Source organism: Archocentrus centrarchus, chromosome 7, assembly GCF_007364275.1.
Source record: "Archocentrus centrarchus isolate MPI-CPG fArcCen1 chromosome 7, fArcCen1, whole genome shotgun sequence".
NCBI classification, from domain to species: domain Eukaryota; kingdom Metazoa; phylum Chordata; class Actinopteri; order Cichliformes; family Cichlidae; genus Archocentrus; species Archocentrus centrarchus.
This window is the reverse complement of record NC_044352.1, coordinates 1,967,428-1,986,156: the sequence shown is the minus strand read 5'-3', so window position 1 is coordinate 1,986,156 and position 18,729 is coordinate 1,967,428. Positions and strand designations below refer to the sequence as shown.

The following is an 18,729-nucleotide window of genomic DNA, read 5'->3' as shown; positions in this document are numbered from 1 at the left end:
AAAAGAACTTCTGGACCAAAATTACTTGTTCTTCTGTTTTAGAATAGGTTGAGGGACCTTGAAACCCTACTTCCCTATTAGTTTTAAGTTTTAAATTTCATTTTTGTTTTTTTATGTTCGAAACATCTCTCCTGTCCAGGTGTGGTTATTTGAACATGTGTAGACTTTTATTCAAATTGTGAACATTCCTTCTTATTTTATTTTTCCTGGGGGTTAAATTCCCCTAGGTGGCGCTGTTGCACCTGATCTAAGATGAACCTTGATCGCATCATCACAAGTGTGTTGGGAGCAGATGGTGGAGCTCAGTTTCAGTGCTGGATGTTGATGCTTGTTGGTTTTGAAGGACACTGACTCTGTTTAAAATCATTTATTTGCATGTATAACCTCAGGGTCAAAGGTCAATCAATGATGCAAAGTGCTGAAGCCAAACAAGGCTGAGAGCATGGAGCTAAAAATAGCATTATGGCCTTGAAGCCTCATAAAGGAGGCCTGGCAGTCTTCATCTAGTTAGTAGGTAACTAGTTCCTGCAGCAGGATCAGTGCAGAAAGTGAGGATGCTCTGATGCAGGATGTGCATGAGGACGGCCAGCTTGTTCAGTCTGAAACCGGGGCAGCAGCACTCCCTCTGTTTCCTTTAGTGTTTGCAGCCGACTCTGACGCTGGTCTGGACGCTGACCTTCTCCTTCCCAACAGCTTCTGTACAGATGTTGAGCTAACTGGGATCATGTTGGGATGTCTCATGTTGGACTCAGGGCTTACTGGATGCCACACGGACTCACTGCACCACCTTCTGGTTCAAAGTGGTATTACATGAGAGGACAGCCCAGCCATATTCAAACAGCAACGATATCTCTGCAGGAACGTTCAGAGATCGTTGGACAGAACATCATAACTGCTGTTTGTTCACATTCTGTTTATAGTTTCTATTAAATTAAAAAAGTTCAAAACTCATTTTAAATAAACTGAGAAAAGAAAGAAAGTCCGACTCTGGCTTTTCTAACATCTCTCCCATCCAGCCTTTCTAAATGATCCCAAACTGCAGTTGATCATGTTCACATGCAGCCAGTGAGAGCAATTATCTGATGATGAATGATGATCGTTGTTGGAACGTGTCACAAATCAGCCTGCTGAATTTAGTCAAAATTCATTTCTGTATTTTGAATTCATATCTGTATTTTGAGTGCTCATATCTGAGTAGAAAAGCGCTATATAAGAACTAGTCCATTTACCATTTCCCATTTACCATATTTCCTGCAGAGATCTGCAAAGATGTCTATAAATATGAGCCGGAAAGGTGAGGCCCTGCAGCACACACACGCACACACACACACACACACACACGCACACACACACACACACACACACACTCTTAACTTAACTTAACACAACAAAATATATTTTTAACTGTTTTTAACCAAATATCACAAATTTATTATGAACAGCTTATTTATTACAGTTTCCCATTTTTTAACCGGGCTACATTTTGTTTTACAGTACAGCACTGGGGGTGCAGTCACCGTGTTGTGTCTTTATGTTCATTTTTTCTTTCTCTTTGTCAGGGCTCACAGCTACTGGTAATTAATTCGTCCTACGGTCACATCTCATCGTATAGTTTTAAGTTTTAAATTTCATTTTTGTTTTTTTATGTTCGAAACATCTCTCCTGTCCAGGTGTGGTTATTTGAACCTGTGTAGACTTTTATTCAAATTGTGAACATTCCTTCTTATTTTATTTTTCCTGGGGGTTAAATTCCCCTAGGTGGCGCTGTTGCACCTGATCTAAGATGAACCTTGATCGCATCATCACAAGTGTGTTGGGAGCAGATAGTGGAGCTCAGTTTCAGTGCTGGATGTTGATGCTTGTTGGTTTTGAAGGACACTGACTATGTTTAACATCATTTATTTGCATGTATCACCTCAGGGTCAAAGGTCAATCAATGATGCAAAGTGCTGAAGCCAAACAAGGCTGGTTCAGGAAGAGAGTTCACTTCTGTGAGGTGATTTGAGCTGCTGAACAGGGATTTAAAGATACTCACAGCAACATGATGGCTGATGGAGCTCTTTAATAAAAACCAGAGTCAGTGAGGGAAGTCTTTACACTCCACCACACATTTCACTTCTTCAGTGGCTGCTGCTGTGGACTCACATTAAAGCACACAGCTACAAACACTGCTGTGAGTCTGCATCCCTGCTGTACCAGTTTAACACATCTGAATAAACACTGAGAGCATGGAGCTAAAAATAGAACTATGGCCTTGAAGCCTCCTAAAGGAGGCCTGGCACTCTTCATCTAGTTAGTAGGTAACTAGTTCCAGCCGACTCTGACGCTGGTCTGGAAGCTGCGACCTTCTCCTTCCCAGCATCTTCTGTACAGATGTTGAGCTAACTGGGATCATGTTGGGATGTCTCATGTTGGACTCAGGGCTTACTGGATGCCACACGGACTCACTGCACCACCTTCTGGTTCAAAGTGGTATTACATGAGAGGGCAGCCCAGCCATATTCAAACAGCAACGATATCTCTGCAGGAACGTTCAGAGATCGTTGCACAGAACATCATAACTGCTGTTTCTTCACATTCTGTTTATAGTTTCTATCAAATTTAAAAAGTTCACATGCAGCCAGTGAGAGCAATTATCTGATGATGAATGATGATCATTGTTGGAACGTGTCACAAATCAGCCTGCTGAATTTAGTCAAGAGTCATTTCTGTATTTCCTGCAGAGGTCTGCAAAGATGTCTATAAATATGAGCCGGAAAGGTGAGGCCACACACACACACACACTGATGCAGAGGGGAGGGGTGCAGAGAGGTGTGGTGTCCTGGTTGGAGGAGGGACTCCTTCAGTTAGGGAAGTGAGGCGTCACAAGTTCCTGGTTTGCAGTGAAGAAGCAGAGAGGCAGCAGTAAACCATCAGAGCCTCATCATGAAGGTCCATCACACTCTGATCTGCTTCTTCTTCCTCTGTGAGTACATTCACTTTGTCTTCAGCATCTTTCTTTCTTTGCTTTCTGCTGCTGAACGTGATGATCAAAGTCAGCTCTGAGTCACTTTCATGGACAGCTTCTTCCATTCAGACTGCTTTGATTCATCATTTCATGGATCTCTCTGTGGCCAGTATGGACAGAAGAAACCATGACAGTGAACACATCCATGTGAGCTGCTGAGTTTGGCTTCAGGACTTGAAAACAGTTCATTTCAGTTCATTACAAGCGTTTACTTCCTTAAACTGTGCAGTCAGTAAAATAAAGGCAACAAACTGCAGCTTTCAAAGATCATATTCATATACGAAGCAAAACAAAGTTACAACAAACAAAAACTTCATGACTGCCTGTAAAGTTTTTATTGTTGCTTCATTAATTTTCATAGCAAAGCAGAACATTTAAAATTAAAGATGACATCATTTCCTGTGGAAAAACCACACAGTGCAACTGAACCTGCTTCAGTCTCTATAAATACAAGTACTACACATAGTAGTAATGTGTCATATTTGGCTTCCCTGAACATTTTATTAATGCATAGATAACATCTGAACACATCTGCTCACATTGCTTTTGTGTCATGTTGATGGACAGAAAGTTTCCACCGTTGTAGACGACCATATTCTATTTTCCATGAAGGTCATTATTGTCATTGAGAGCTTAGTGTCAGTGTGAGTCTGTGTGTAAATGCTGTGATCAGACTGCAGCTTCTTACAGGAAGTACAAACAGTCACTATTGATGGTTCATCTTTCCAACAGCTCTGCAGGACGGAAACACTGAAGTCACAGATGAACATTTTATGTTCTATGGAGTCCCAGGAGGAGATGTTACAGTTTGGTGTCGCTTCCATTCTCCAGGAACCTGGAAGATGTTCTGCAGAGAAAAATGTGAAGAAAATATTCTGATTAGTACAACTGATGACATTCATCAAAGAGGCAGATACAGGAGTGAATACAGATATGATTATTCGTGTCCATGTTATGCTTTCTCTGTGAGCATCTCAGAGCTGACCACCTCTGACTCTGGACAGTACAGGTGTGTTCTGGGTGGATCTTCATCATCATCTTCATACAGACAGTTTGGAGTCGTTGTTGCTGAATGTGAGTTTCTGTTTCAGCTGCTGATGGTTGAAATAACCTGATAGTTTGTTCTTCAAAAACTGAGAACACTCATTAAATTTGGACTCCTATAAGTAAGCAATGACCTGCAGCTGGGACACAAGTTTGTGTGAATATTAGTGGCTGTTTCCAGTGATGATGATGATGATGATGTGACTGAACCTTTGATATCAGAGGCAGACGTTGGTGGATGAAAGAAGATGCTGATTGTGTTGTACAATCTTTGTCACATTATTTTCTCTGATCAGTTGTTGCTTCTGAATAAGTGTGTTCAGCTGTGTCGACCCAAGAGTTCCCCTGCCAACAAACTGGAATATTCCCAAATGAAGCCGTGAAAACAACATTCCTAACACAAACATCTATCCAGTGTTTCATTTCACCTCCAAACATCAAGTGTTTCATTATTATCAAGCACATTTTACAATCTGTACTCATCATAAAAGATGATTTTTATGAATCCACTCAAACAATCTGCAGAGGGTGGGATTATGAAGTTAATCCAACAGTTCCACTGTCAGACTGGTTGAACTGGGCAGCTCCCAGTGTAACTGTGGAATGATTGTGATCAGACTGCAGCATCCTCAGCACAGAGAGTAACTGTTGGTTGTTTGTCTCTTTAACAGCACTGCTGGATGGAAACGATGATCAGAGAAAGAAACACTTCTATAAAGAAGCTGGAAGCTCGCTCACAGTCGGATGTTCCTTTAAATACTCTGGAGGAATAAAGATGTTCTGTAGGGGAGAATGTGGAGGAAACAAGATCCTTGTTGACACCTATTATGACAGAGCTCAGAGCGGCAGATACAGGATTAGATATGTTTCAGACGTTCTGTATGTGAGCATCACACAGCTGAGCAGCTCTGACTCAGGACAGTACAGATGTTATCAGGATGGAACTTACAGCTGGTCATTCACGAGTTCATTCAGAGACTTTGAGATCACTGTCACAGATGGTGAGTTTTCACTGGAATCAGTAAAATGTTGTCAGAGTGGACCTATTCTGCTTTGCCTTATTTCCTGTCATATATCTGCTGCTCCACTGATGGATGTTCATATTAAACATGTCCAAAGTTTCTAATAATGAGCTCAGTGTTTGCACAGTAATCCCTGTGAGCCCAAAGCTCAGGCTGCAGACTGCTCCAAACACTCAGTTTATCAGTTTTTCTACTCTCAGGTCTGTATGACGTCACAGAGAGTGGATATCCTTATATGGTCATCTTAGACAAGCAGCTCTGGTTGTAAGTGCAGAAGCCCCACCCAATCAGAAGAAAGTTGTTTTAGAAGTGGGAGGAGCTAAAAGAGGCTGTTTCAGACAGAGAATGAACCACAGACAGTATAAAGATGATGTAGCTGTGATGATGTCACCCACTGGTTTGTGAAGTCCTGAAGCCTCGAGGTTTTTACTGTCACCATTTTGGTGTTTCTAAAACAGGAAGTGATGAACGAGGCGTGGATCTGACTATGAAATCACGTCCTGGCAACGTGTCAAACTTCTTTAGCCAATGAGCATATCCTGGATTATCCTCCTTTCTGACTCTTAGAATGACCAAAATGTACAAAATGGACTACCGTATTTTTCGGACTATACGTCGCTCCGGAGTATAGGTCGCACCAGCCAAAAAATGCATAATAAAGAAGAAAAAAACATATATAGGTCGCACTGGACTATAAGTCGCACTTTTTTTGGGGGGGGGGGGGGGGACCCAGAGCAGAAATTCCATCTTGAACGGCAATTTAAAATAATAATGGATTAAAGAACAGGACGAACACGGTTGCGCCTACGTTATGCTAACGTAGCACATTCAGCTACATGACGCACAACGAAAATGTGTTCGGTATGTTAACGTAACATTAAGTTATTCAGATAACCATAGCATAAAGAACATACTAACAAGTTAACCAAACCATCAATCCATTGAATTCTTCATCCTCTGTGTCACTTCTAAACAACTCCGTACACTCCGTAGACGAAGCGCCGCTTCCTCTTCTGTGTCGCGTTAGTCAGACTCGTCGTCAGCTGCAGTTCCAATTATTCCAGCCTTTCTGAATCCCAACAGGATGGTTTGTCACTGAAGCCCATGTTTTCTTGATCCATCCAATGACTTCCAGGAAAGTTGGGTGGCGCATTCTCCCAGTTGCCGTTAAGCTGTGCTCTCCATCCATCATCCACTGCGCCCACAGGTTACGCAAGACTGCCTTAAAGCTGCAGTTCACGGAGATGTCAAGTGGCTGGAGTATTTTGGGTCATGTGTTATCAATGTCACATATACGTCGCTCCGGAGTATAGGTCGCACCCCCAGCCAAACTATGAAAAAAAGTGCGACTTATACTCCGGAAAATACGGTAAATGTTTTATTCACTGTGACCTGAAATGAGTGACTGAGCCAATAAATTCACCTCCAAAGTGTTTACAGAGGTCAGGGCAGAGGGCCGTTCTCCCATACACTTCTATAGGATCAGAACCACAGGTGTCGCCCCCTGGTGGCCATTAGAAAGAATACATGTTTAAGGCACTTTGATGGTGGCTTCACTTTGCAGACCTGAAGCTGCGTCCATCTTTCATACTGTCTGTGGATGAATTGAGGGGCTGCACCAATATCAGATAAATATGGATTATTTTGAACTGTGAGTCATACAAAGCTACGCTGGTAGAATTCATCAATAAAAAATATGGAAGTCAGGAAATGAGCAGAATGGGTCCATTTTTAGATTTCTGAATGTTTAATGAATATTTTTATTTTTATCGCAGCTGCAACTGTTTTAACGATCCTGATATTTAAACTTAGAATCAAATCATATTTAATTATTAATACTATTTCAGTACATTTAAGGCTGATTTCATTTCTCAGTCATTTTCTTGATGTTTTTGAATCTTTGTGTGTTTCTGGTTCACAGCTCCAAACATTTATAAGTCCAACTTTGCTCTCTGATCTGTTTCAGCAGCCACAACTACAACTACAGCACAGAGTTTCAGCTCCAGCTCAGGAAGCTCCACACCTTCATTCACTTTGACTGGAGCCACTGAGGAATCTGAAAGAGCAGCATCTACAGGTACATCCATGTACTGAGTCTGACAGAAGAACCACTGTGACACACTGGAGAGAATTAGAGTGCATGCTGGGAGTTACTCCTACATGAATTGTCACCTTATCGTAGTGGAGGGATTTGTATGTCCCAGTGATCCCAGGAGTTATGTTTTTTGGGGCCTTGTCCCCCTGGTATTGTCCACTAAACAGGATCTCAGTTTCAGATTGTAGATCAGAAATTCTCAGCATACAGTTAGATATTGTACACATGCCCTCAGGAGGAGTCAGTGTGGAAGCAACTTGTTGTTAATCTGCTGCAGATGTGCTGCTGTATGTGGGTCTGATTCTGGCTGCCTCCATCATCCTGTTATCAGTGGCTCTGCTGATATTCTGCAAGAAAAGATCTTCTAAAGCAAACGGTGAGACAACAGGAAACACACACACAGACACACTAATCAAACTTCTCATTTTAATGATCAGTTTAATCTCCAAGTGTCTCTTTGTGAACTGAAGCTATAAAAATACACAAAATATCAGGTTAGTGTGAAACTCCTGCTGCTTAGTTTGAAGCTTCAGTTTGACCTGGAAATGATGGTACTGTTACTGTTACAGCAGGCAGCAGTGATACTCATGATCCATGTTCACTGTGACCTACAAGCAGCTGCAGAAACACATGAGCTGATATCAGGAGTGTAACAGTACAAACTTCCACAGTTCTGGGAATTTTTAGTTTGGTTCATTTGCAGATATGAATTATTTATTTCTGGATCAAATGATATTTATGCCACTAAAACAAACAAATTACTCAGTTTATTCTTTGCAAACAATAAAAAAAAACTGACGATCAATATTTGAGCGTCTGCTACAGATCACCTGACAGGTGTGTTATTGTTGCTCTGCTAAAACAACACAAACATTCCTCAGAAAATAAGTCTGGCAGTTACAGACATTAAGATCAGTCTGCAGCTCTCAGGTTCATCATCAACAGCCTGAACTACAGTGACCGACTCCCAGCGGGACACTGCTGTGACTCCCAGCTGACCTGATGCTTCCAGTGTACACCTGTCCTTTCACCTCACCTGTAATGTTTAAACTCACTGCTGTGTTTTTCAGACGGTCCTGTGGAAACAGCGCATGCTGCTGTCACAGAGGTGAGTTTGAGGAGTGTTTGTGAAACCAGCTGATATGAATGCTTCTTCTTCTTCTCCTCTTTTAGTAAATCTCCTGCATGGACGCCACACTGAACATGACTGAAAATGTGGCAGCTGATCAACAGTTTCTCTCTGTTTGTTCTCTTTTCAGGAGGAGGCCGACTCGAGCAAACTCACCTACTCTGAGGTCAGGTTTTTCAAGACGAGCGTCGGCTCTCCCGACAGCGCCTCCCGCAGTAACACCAATGAAGTCATCTACTCTGCTCCTCGGGCCCGTGTGAGCTCCGACTCCACAGATGATCCGCTGTACTCCACTGTAGCTTAGCTTCAATGCTGCTGCTGCCACAGTTCTCTGTAAAGGGACCAAAGGAAGCTGCATTAACCTCGGGCACAGGTACAGTCACTGATCCCTGCAGAGATCCTGCAGCATTAAAGTACATGGACTCGTTCTTATACAGCACGTTTCTACTCGAGCACTCAAAGCGCTTCTTGCATTCACACGAGCCTCTTTGATACAGCTAAGTGCTTTCTGTAATGGAGAATACCTCAATGAACTTTCACTCAGCACATGCAGAATCATTGTTCACCTGTACAGGTTAACCAAACGTGTGTGTTTGAGTACATGTGTGTGACCCAGTTGTCCTGTTATAAGACCTGTTTTTCTGTAGAGTTTAGTGTCAGACTTCTGCTGCTGATCAGCAGGAAGAACTCTGTCCCTGATTGGCCAAACAGAATTAATAGCTTGACCTTTGACTCCTACTGCGACTCGTGTGTTGATGATTTTTGTATTAAAGCTGTTAAAATATTTAATGCTTCTTTGTGATATTGTTATTTGGAAAGGTAAATTCCACCACACTTTCTATCCAACACTCACACTGATCAATTCCTCTGGAGAAACTCAGGGTTCCGGATCTTGCCCAAGGACACTTTGGCACGTAGACTGGAGCAGCCAGGATTCAAACCACCAACCTTCCAACTAGTGGAGGCTCTGTTCTGCCTCCTGAGCTGCACAGTTCTTAAGCTGACTGCCAGTATTATCTGGACCGAGGCCTTTGCTCTCCTTCAGTCCTCTGAGCAGTTTAAAGATCTCGTCCCTGTCATGTAGCTTCTTCTGCTCTGGACAAACTCGTGTGCACACACCCAGCTCTGTGCTGCATCACAAGTGTTATTATAAAATACATGTTCACGTCTTTCACAGCTTCAGAGCGACACAAGCAAAGAAAAACAGAGGATTGTTGAGCCTGCGCGGTCATCACAGACTTCACAGCTTTGCATGGTGTGACTGAGCAGCACTCAGCAGGGTTTATTTTGAAGGTTAACTTCCTTAATCAGCCCACTGTTTCACACTAATGCTGCACAATGTTTAACAGGACAATGTTTTATTAAACATTACAGTTATTTTCATGCATTTCTAGTTACATCACTCAAACACTGGTGGACATCAGTGGGCAGTGAAGCTGCATTAATGAGAGCAACTGACTCTGCAGACACTCACCTTCATATTTAGCAAAGACGCAGCCTCTGATTGTGAGTTTTAATGTGTCAGCAGCTCACTGTGAGTGGGGATGTTTCCTCTGTGTTTCCATGTGAGAACACAGAAAAGACCTTAAATGCTTACTGTTGCTAAGCAACAGGTGGGTCTGTCACACTTTATCTGCGTTTATGTTTGACTTCCTGTTTCAGGTTCATATAACATGCACACTGTGTTAACAGGAAGCTGAGCTGTTGCAGCTGTTTTAGACGTGTTAAAAAATCATCCTGAACGCAGCTTCAGAGAAACTCTGATGGACAAGAAGGATCTCTGCTCTGCTTCTTGTTCTTTTAGTGGGGATATAATCTATGATTCTGACTTCCAGTCAGCAATCAACCAAATTTCAGGCACCATGGGATCAAAAATGGACACGACCTTTGACCTTTGATAGCTCAGTGCTGTCATGGGAACAAGTATCAGCACCTGAGATTACAGCCTTGAACCAACTTTCAGAGACAAATGAGAATGTAAAGGAGCAACACACACACACATGCACACAAGCACACACACACACACACACAGATGCAGAGGGGAGGAGGGAGGAGTGCAGAGAGGTGTGGTGTCCTGGTTGGAGGAGGGACTCCTTCAGTTAGGGAAGTGAGGCGTCACAAGTTCCTGGTTTGCAGTGAAGAAGCAGAGAGGCAGCAGTAAACCATCAGAGCCTCATCATGAAGGTCCATCACACTCTGATCTGCTTCTTCTTCCTCTGTGAGTACATTCACTTTGTCTTCAGCATCTTTCTTTCTTTGCTTTCTGCTGCTGAACGTGATGATCAGAGTCAGCTCTGAGTCACTTTCATGGACAGCTTCTTCCATTCAGACTGCTTTGATTTATCATTTCATGGATCTCTCTGTGGCCAGTATGGACAGAAGAAACCATGACAGTGAACAAACTCTTTCTAATAGAGTTCATTACAGAAACTTTCTGCTTCCTCACAATAAACGGCTCAGTCAGTTAAATAAAGGAAACAAACTGCAGACATTTTGTTCTTGTTTTTGAAGCTCGTGACGTAGATTTGAAGAAATTGCCTCACATCCTGCAGCCAAATGTAAAGCTGTGAGTCACAGACAACAACAAACTGTGAAGATTACCTCACATGTTGAAGTGTAGCTTTATAATTCATTTACAAGCAGTAAACTTTGGCTCAGATATTTTTGGCTCTTTCTCAGTCGGGCAGAGTGAATTTGGTCCAGGGATGGGAGAGGGGCACCAGTGATCTTTGATGCAGTCTTAATGATCAGCTGCAGGTCTTTTCTCTCCTCTGAGGTGCAGCTGGAGACCCACACTGTGCATCCATAGCTCAGGAGTTTTGGTGGGAGCCCAGTTTTCCTGAGGGGCTGCAGGAAGAAGGGTCTCTGCTGGGCCTTCTTCACCACTTCTCTGCTGTTTCCTACCCGTGTCGAGTCCCTTGAGAAGTGAACACCAAGGTTCCACCTTTTCCCCACAATAATCAGACTGACATGTAGTGTGTCCTTATGTTTCCTCAAGCCAATGACAAGCTCCTTTGTCTTGTTGGTGTTGAGGAGAAAGTCTTTATCCTGGCAGCAGGATGTGAGGGCCTGGACCTCCTGTCTGCAGGCTGCTTCATCATTGCTGGTTATCGACCCACCACAGCTTCATGTCATCTGCAAACTTGAATGTGTAGTTTGTGTCATGAATGGGGGTACAGTCGTGTGCAAAGAGTGAGTATAGGAGGGGACTGAGAACACAGCCGCGGGGGGTGCCGGTGTTGATGCTGATGTTAGATGAGTAGAGGTCTCCAAGTCTCACGTGCTGGAGAGGAAGTCCTTAATCCAGCTGCAGAGGTGGTGGTCCAGGCCCAGTGTCAGCAACTTATCAACCAGGTTGACCTTGTTAAAGGCTGAGCTGAAGTCACCAAAGAACATAATAATTAATAATTACATAATTTAAAAGTTTTTATTGCTAATTTTCTCCCTTCATTAGCTTTTTTATGAGTGATTCCCACCATTAATGTTTTCCATGAAGGTCGTTATTGTCATTGAGAGCTTAGTCTCAGTGTGAGTCTGTGTGTAAATGCTGTGATCAGACTGCAGCTTCTTACAGGAAGTACAAACAGTCACTATTGATGGTTCATCTTTCCAACAGCTCTGCAGGACGGAAACACTGACGTCAACCTGGAGAAAAATATTTCCTATGGAGTCAGTGGAAGGAATCTTACAGCTGTATTCCCCTTTGCTGCAGGAACCTGGAAGATGTTCTGCAGAGAAAAATGTGAAGGAGAAAATATTCTGATTAATACAACTGATGACACTCATCAAAGAGGCAGATACAGCTCTGGATTTAAATCTGAAGATGGAGCTCCTGTTTTGTCTGTGAGCATCACAATTCTGATCCTGTCTGATGCTGGACAGTACAGGTGTGGTGTGGGTGGAGCTTCATCATCATACAGACAGTTTGAAATCATTGTTGCTGAAGGTGAGTTTCTGTGTCAGCTGTGGAAGTGTTGATTTCTCTCTCTTGACGTCTGAAAGTCTGAAGGAAAGTTTCTGTATTTATTGAGCGCTGCAGAGAATCTGGGCCTGTTTTCAGTTTGTGATTTCCTGATATGGTATTGAACGCACCACCTGAGCCATCAGCTGATGTGGGCGGGCACTGAGATCAGCTGACTGAATTAACTGATCAGTTTGTCAGCAACTGAAAAGTTCCTGAAAAGTGTGTGTGTGTGTGTGTGTGTGTGTGTGTGTGTGTGTGTGTGTGTGTGTGTGTGTGTGTGTGTGTGTGTAAAAGCTTTGTGCAGTAGTTTAGTATAAAAGAGCTGAATTAATGTGTGAGACCTTTAAATGCTTTGTTCTGTAAGACTGTAAAAGAGCTGCTGTATTAATAAAGTTTAGCCTTTTTGAATCCAAAGAGGAATGACAGGAGAAATATTGACTTTGTAGGTTAACAGACTTGTCAGTGTTGCAGCTCCATCATTAAAACACAGGAGAATCTGATGGATTATAATCAAATATTTCATTAAATTAATGTTTAAAAAACGTTTTTAATTTTTATTCTTTCAGCTTTGATTCAGTTTAACATTCTCAGAGTAAAGAATTCAAATGAAGGCTTAGTCTACATGCAAGATCAGTGAGTGCAAACAGCTGCTCTGTCCTAGGACTCAGAGAGCAACGCTTACACAATTCAATTTAATTTTATTTATATAGCACCAAATGACAACAAACAGTCGCCTCAAGCTGCTTTATATTGTAGGTAAAGACCCTAAAATAATACAGAGAAATCCCAACAGTCAGAACGACCCCCTATGAGCAGCACTTGGTGACAGAAGGAAAAACTCCCTTTTAACAGGAAGAAACCTCCATCAGAACCAGAACCAGGGAGGGGGGGTCATCTGCTGTGGGGAGACAGAGATTAATAATAACTAACGATTAAATGCAGAGTGGGGTATAAACAGAGTTTATACCCGAGCTGAAGTCTTTGTGGACTTCAGCTCGGCGTTTAACACCATCCTTCCTGGCAGACTGGTGACTAAACTGTCAGATCTGGGGATACCACGCTCCACCTGTCTTTGGATCAAGGACTTCCTGACAGACCGTTCCCAGAGGGTAAGAGTAGGCCCCCACCTCTCTTCACCCATCAGCCTCAGCACCGGCTCTCCACAGGGCTGTGTATTGAGTCCCCTACTCTTCACCCTCTACACACATGACTGCACCTCCATACATGCCAGTAACTGCATCATTAAGTTTGCGGATGACACCACTGTGGTGGGGCTCATATCAGGCGGGGATGAGTCAGCATACCGGGACGAGGTGCAGCGGCTGTCAAGGTGGTGCAGTGAGAATAACTTGATCCTGAACACCACTAAGACAAAGGAGATGGTAGTAGACTTTAGGAGGACAACACATGTCATTCAACCTCTGTTCATCGAGGGGGATGAAGTGGAGCTGGTTTCAGATTTTAGGTTCCTGGGAGTACATCTGCAGGATGATTTGACCTGGAGTATCAATACGACCAGCATTGTCAGGAAGGCCCAACAGAGACTGCATTTCCTGAGGGTTCTTAGGAGCAACTATCTGACCCAGAATCTGCTGGTGTCCTTCTACCGTTGCTCTGTAGAGAGCATCCTGACCTACTGTCTGTGCGTGTGGTTCAACAGCTGCACAGCAGCAGACAGGAAAACACTCCAGCGAATCATCAACACGGCTCAAAAGATCATAGGCTGTCCCCTGCCCTCCCTCCAGGAACTGTTCAATGCCCGCTGCCAGAGGAGGGCACAGAACATCCTCCAGGACCCCTCACACCCTGGACACTCCTTGTTTCAGCTACTGCCATCAGGCAGACGTTTCAGGACAATGAAGGCCAGAACAAACAGACTGAGGAACAGCTTTTATGCCAGGGCTATCATTGAACTGAACTCTGTGTGGTTTGGACAGTGATGTGGGGTGGTAGTGCTGACTGTGTGCGTGCGTTGGTGTGTGTATTGGGGCTAGATTCATCTTAATTTACTATTGTGCACTGTATTTTAGTAATCATTTTTATCACTCATATTTTTATTATTTTATTATTTATTGTCTGAGGCACCTAGAAAGGAATGCATTTTAAATTTCGTTGTGCAACTTCTGTGTACAATGACAATAAAGATTCTGATTCTGATTCTGATCTGATTCTGAAAAGAAACAGTGCATCATGGGAACCCCCCAGCAGCCTAGGCCTATTGCAGCATAACTAAAGGAGGGTTCAGGGTCACCTGATCCAGCCCTAACTATAAGCTTGATCCTAAAGGAAAGTTTTAAGCCTAATCTTAAAAATAGAGAGGGTGTCTGTCTCCTGAATCCAAGCTGGGAGCTGGTTCCACATTCTACTCTAAGTATCCGAGGAACCACAAGTAAGCCTTTCTCCCATTTGGCTCCTGAAGGAAGGAGTGTAAATAACCTGCACTGTAGACATAAAATTCAAACAGAATTATAGCATCAAGTAGCATATCACAGCATTAATCTTCACAATAGGGTGAAGGTGTTGAAATAACACTGCACAGGAGACAGAAATAAGACTGCATAGCAGGGAGGGAGGAAAATCATATGAAAGATGAGTTGCTGGAAAAGAAGGTGTGTTTTGGTCTGATGTTTTGTGTCTGCAGGACCCAGATGAGGTCGTTAACCGGCGACAGTGAAGGGCAGAAGAAGGAACTGATAATCATGTTACATGTCCCCCACCGTACAAGGCAACATCTTCCATATTTCAATAACTCTGTAGCAGGGTTGTTGAACCCTGTGTATAAAAGTTGGACTAAGATAGAGAGCACAGTCAGACTTGTGTGAAGCTGCACTGACTGACTGTATTAGGCAGCTTTGACAGGTCTGATCCAGAGTACTCTGTAACACTTCGTGTGACGTGTGTGTGTATTAAACATCTCCATGATTGTGATCCAGCCTCTGACTACTGAATTTTTCCTGATTAAGGAACACGCAGGGACTCAGGGTGATTCAGGAAGTACTTTTGTCCTGTCACTTCTCTTAGCTGGTTACATTCACAGCATACATTAGGATGGTGATATATCCTGATAAGAATTAAACCACCTTCAGAATCAGAATCAGAATCAGAATCTTTATTGTCATTGTACACAGAAGTTGCACAACGAAATTTAAAATGCATTCCTTTCTAGGTGCCTCAGACAATAAATAATAAAATAATAAAAATATGAGTGATAAAAATGATTACTAAAATACAGTGCACAATAGTAAATTAACAGACGAATCTAGCCCCAATACACACCAACGCACGCACACAGTCAGCACTACCACCCCACATCACTGTCCAAACCACACAGAGTTCAGTTCAATGATAGCCCTGGCATAAAAGCTGTTCCTCAGTCTGTTTGTTCTGGCCTTCATTGTCCTGAAACGTCTGCCTGATGGCAGTAGCTGAAACAAGGAGTGTCCAGGGTGTGAGGGGTCCTGGAGGATGTTCTGTGCCCTCCTCTGGCAGCGGGCATTGAACAGTTCCTGGAGGGAGGGCAGGGGACAGCCTATGATCTTTTGAGCCGTGTTGATGATTCGCTGGAGTGTTTTCCTGTCTGCTGCTGTGCAGCTGTTGAACCACACGCACAGACAGTAGGTCAGGATGCTCTCTACAGAGCAACGGTAGAAGGACACCAGCAGATTCTGGGTCAGATGGTTGCTCCTAAGAACCCTCAGGAAATGCAGTCTCTGTTGGGCCTTCCTGACAATGCTGGTCGTATTGATACTCCAGGTCAAATCATCCTGCAGATGTACTCCCAGGAACCTAAAATCTGAAACCAGCTCCACTTCATCCCCCTCGATGAACAGAGGTTGAATGACATGTGTTGTCCTCCTAAAGTCTACTACCATCTCCTTTGTCTTAGTGGTGTTCAGGATCAAGTTATTCTCACTGCACCACCTTGACAGCCGCTGCACCTCGTCCTGGTATGCTGACTCATCCCCGCCTGATATGAGCCCCACCACAGTGGTGTCATCCGCAAACTTAATGATGCAGTTACTGGCATGTATGGAGGTGCAGTCATGTGTGTAGAGGGTGAAGAGTAGGGGACTCAGCACACAGCCCTGTGGAGAGCCGGTGCTGAGGCTGATGGCTGAAGAGAGGTGGGGACCTACTCTTACCCTCTGGGAACGGTCTGTCAGGAAGTCCTTGATCCAAAGACAGGTGGAGCGTGGTATCCCCAGATCTGACAGTTTAGTCACCAGTCTGCCAGGAAGGATGGTGTTAAACGCCGAGCTGAAGTCCACAAAGAGCAGCCGAGCGTAGTTCCCCCCCTGCTCCAGGTGAGAGAAGGCAGAGTGGAGGGCCGTGGCAATGGCGTCCTCTGTGGACCGGTTGGCTCTGTAGGCAAACTGGTGGGGGTCTAGTCTGGGGGAGAGACTGGAGATGACGTGAGCCCGGACAAGCTTTTCAAAGCACTTCATAACAATTGGTGTGAGTGCTACTGGCCTGTAGTCATTCAAACCTCTGATAGTGTTCTTCTTGGGGATGGGGACGATAATGGAGGACTTCAGGCAGGAAGGGACAGCAGCCTGGCTCAGGGACTGGTTAAAAATGCTGGTAAAAATACCAGCCAGCTGAGCCGCACAGACCTTCAGTATCCGTCCAGAGACACCATCGGGCCCCACAGCTTTCCTGGGGTTCACAGTTTCCATGGTACAGTTTCATGGTACAGTAAACCCTGAAGTTACCTGGATACGACTAATCCTGCTTCATACTGCCTCATGTTTTTTTAATCATCGTCAGCATTAAAACTTCACTGAATTTGGAGACGACTGTTATAAAATAATTTAAAGCAGTGACACACACACACACAGACACACACACACATTGTGAACAGTTTGTTAGTTATGCTAATAAATATTTTTTTATTACTAAGAAAGTTTGTTTGCCTGCCATCAATAACAGCATGTTGTGTTATGGTTGAACTGGGCAGCTCCCAGTGTAACTGTGGAATGATTGTGATCAGACTGCAGCATCCTCAGCACAGAGAGTAACTGTTGGTTGTTTGTCTCTTTAACAGCACTGCTGGATGGAAACGATGATCAGAGAAAGAAACACTTCTATAAAGAAGCTGGAAGCTCGCTCACAGTCGGATGTTCCTTTAAAGACTCTGGAAGCAGAAAGTCGTTCTGTAGGGGAGGATGTGGAGGAGACGAGGTTCTTATTCAGACACAGGATGAAGATGCTCACACAGGCAGATACAGGATTGGATCTAGAGGGTCTTCAGGAGGAGGAGTAATTCTGTATGTGAGCATCACACAGCTGAGCAGCTCTGACTCAGGACAGTACAGATGTTCTCTGGATCAAACTTCATTCAGAGACTTTGAGATCACTGTCACAGATGGTGAGTTTACTGATGATTAAAATGTTTTAATGTCTCTGCAGACTTACAGGAAGATTTGTATTAGTCACTGACAGCTGCTGCTTCTCTGTCAGAGAACCCCATCATACTGATTTTCTGTTTTTATATAAGTATAGAAATTTAAAGATAGTTTCGTATCGCTCTTCAAAATTTCCACTCTGACAGGGCGTCAGATGCTGCTGATGCTCCCCCACTGAGAACGAGGTGTTCTTCAGTCATTTCTAAACCAGCTGCAGGAGTATTTGGAGCACAGAGAGAGAACTGTCCTTTTTGTTAAAGTGCTCCAAAGTCCACATTAGCAGGTGGTGTTGGTGGTAGTGAAGGAGCAGGTTTGCAGCAATCTTTGCCCAGTTTGAGCTTTTGGAGTTTTTTGCTGTTGGTTTGTCTTTTTGTTGCTTGCTTCAGACTTTTGGTTTCATGCCCTCGGTTGGGCTCCAAATACTGCTCAGATAGATTCAGGAAGACATGGTGAATGAAAAATGATGCCTCTCTAATGTGAGCTGGGAGTGAGAGACACCGATTACTGTACGACACACAGTAATGTTCATGTTTGACCCCCTGAGGATGAGATCAGGCTGCGTTTTCCTGGATCTCTGTTTTTAAATAACAACCACATCTAAAACTTCACTCTCTGACCTTTCTCTGCAGTCGTCCCATCAGCCTCCACACCGTCACCTTCATCCACCTTTAGTGGGACTACTGAGCAGTCTAAGAAAACACCTGCAGGTACAGTTAGGTCCATCCGTCCATCCATCCATCCATCCGTCCATCCATCCATCCATCCATCCATCCATCCATCCATCCATCCATCCAAGGTGTTCAATAAAATTTAGCATTAACTGTTTTCAGGAGATGTAAGTAAGTGTCTCAGTTGCAGTTTCATGAGCAGATGAGGCCTGTTTCATTATTCTGCAGAAGATTACACAAATAAAAGATATGGAGTTGGTCCAGATCAATAATTCGGTTCATTCTGGTGAATGGGCAGCTCAGCAGAACCAAAAGGTCAGATTAAACTTTTCCATAAAACATCTAAAGAGCCTTTCCAGGACTGCACAGGTCTGGAAATCAATTCATCAGACAGA

At 43.6% G+C, this 18,729-nt stretch overlaps 2 protein-coding genes across 5 annotated transcripts in view; both read left to right on the top strand.

Moving 5' to 3' along the window:
- The first annotated feature begins 2,900 nt into the window (after window positions 1-2,900).
- LOC115783778 (uncharacterized) lies at window positions 2,901-8,996 on the top strand. The gene is made up of 6 exons (XM_030734772.1): window positions 2,901-2,965; window positions 4,723-5,052; window positions 7,040-7,150; window positions 7,446-7,544; window positions 8,239-8,276; window positions 8,428-8,996. The coding sequence occupies exons 1-6, from the start codon at window positions 2,926-2,928 to the stop codon at window positions 8,599-8,601; spliced, it is 792 nt and encodes a 263-aa protein (XP_030590632.1). The 5' UTR covers window positions 2,901-2,925; the 3' UTR covers window positions 8,602-8,996.
- Window positions 8,997-10,408: 1,412 nt separating this feature from the next.
- Window positions 10,409-18,729, top strand: part of LOC115783595 (uncharacterized) — a 12,453-nt gene continuing 4,132 nt past the window's right edge. Inside the window, exons 1-4 of one of the 4 annotated variants that reach the window (XM_030734495.1) lie at window positions 10,409-10,515; window positions 12,010-12,243; window positions 17,306-17,629; window positions 18,296-18,373. In XM_030734495.1, the coding sequence (XP_030590355.1) occupies window positions 12,021-12,243; window positions 17,306-17,629; window positions 18,296-18,373 (625 nt within the window). In that variant the 5' untranslated portion in view covers window positions 10,409-10,515; window positions 12,010-12,020. Of the gene's footprint in view, window positions 10,516-11,913; window positions 12,244-17,305; window positions 17,630-18,295; window positions 18,374-18,729 lie in introns of all 4 variants that reach the window. The other 3 variants (XM_030734493.1, XM_030734494.1, XM_030734497.1) reach the window with 3 other exon arrangements.

Excerpts from the sequence above, each read along its gene's own strand:
- LOC115783778 (XM_030734772.1), top strand. The coding sequence starts at position 2,926 with ATGAAGGTCCATCACACTCTGATCTGCTTCTTCTTCCTCT. Across the intron at positions 5,053-7,039 it reads TGAGATCACTGTCACAGATG|CAGCCACAACTACAACTACA; the intron begins GTGAGTTTTCAC and ends GATCTGTTTCAG. Across the intron at positions 8,277-8,427 it reads CGCATGCTGCTGTCACAGAG|GAGGAGGCCGACTCGAGCAA; the intron begins GTGAGTTTGAGG and ends TTCTCTTTTCAG.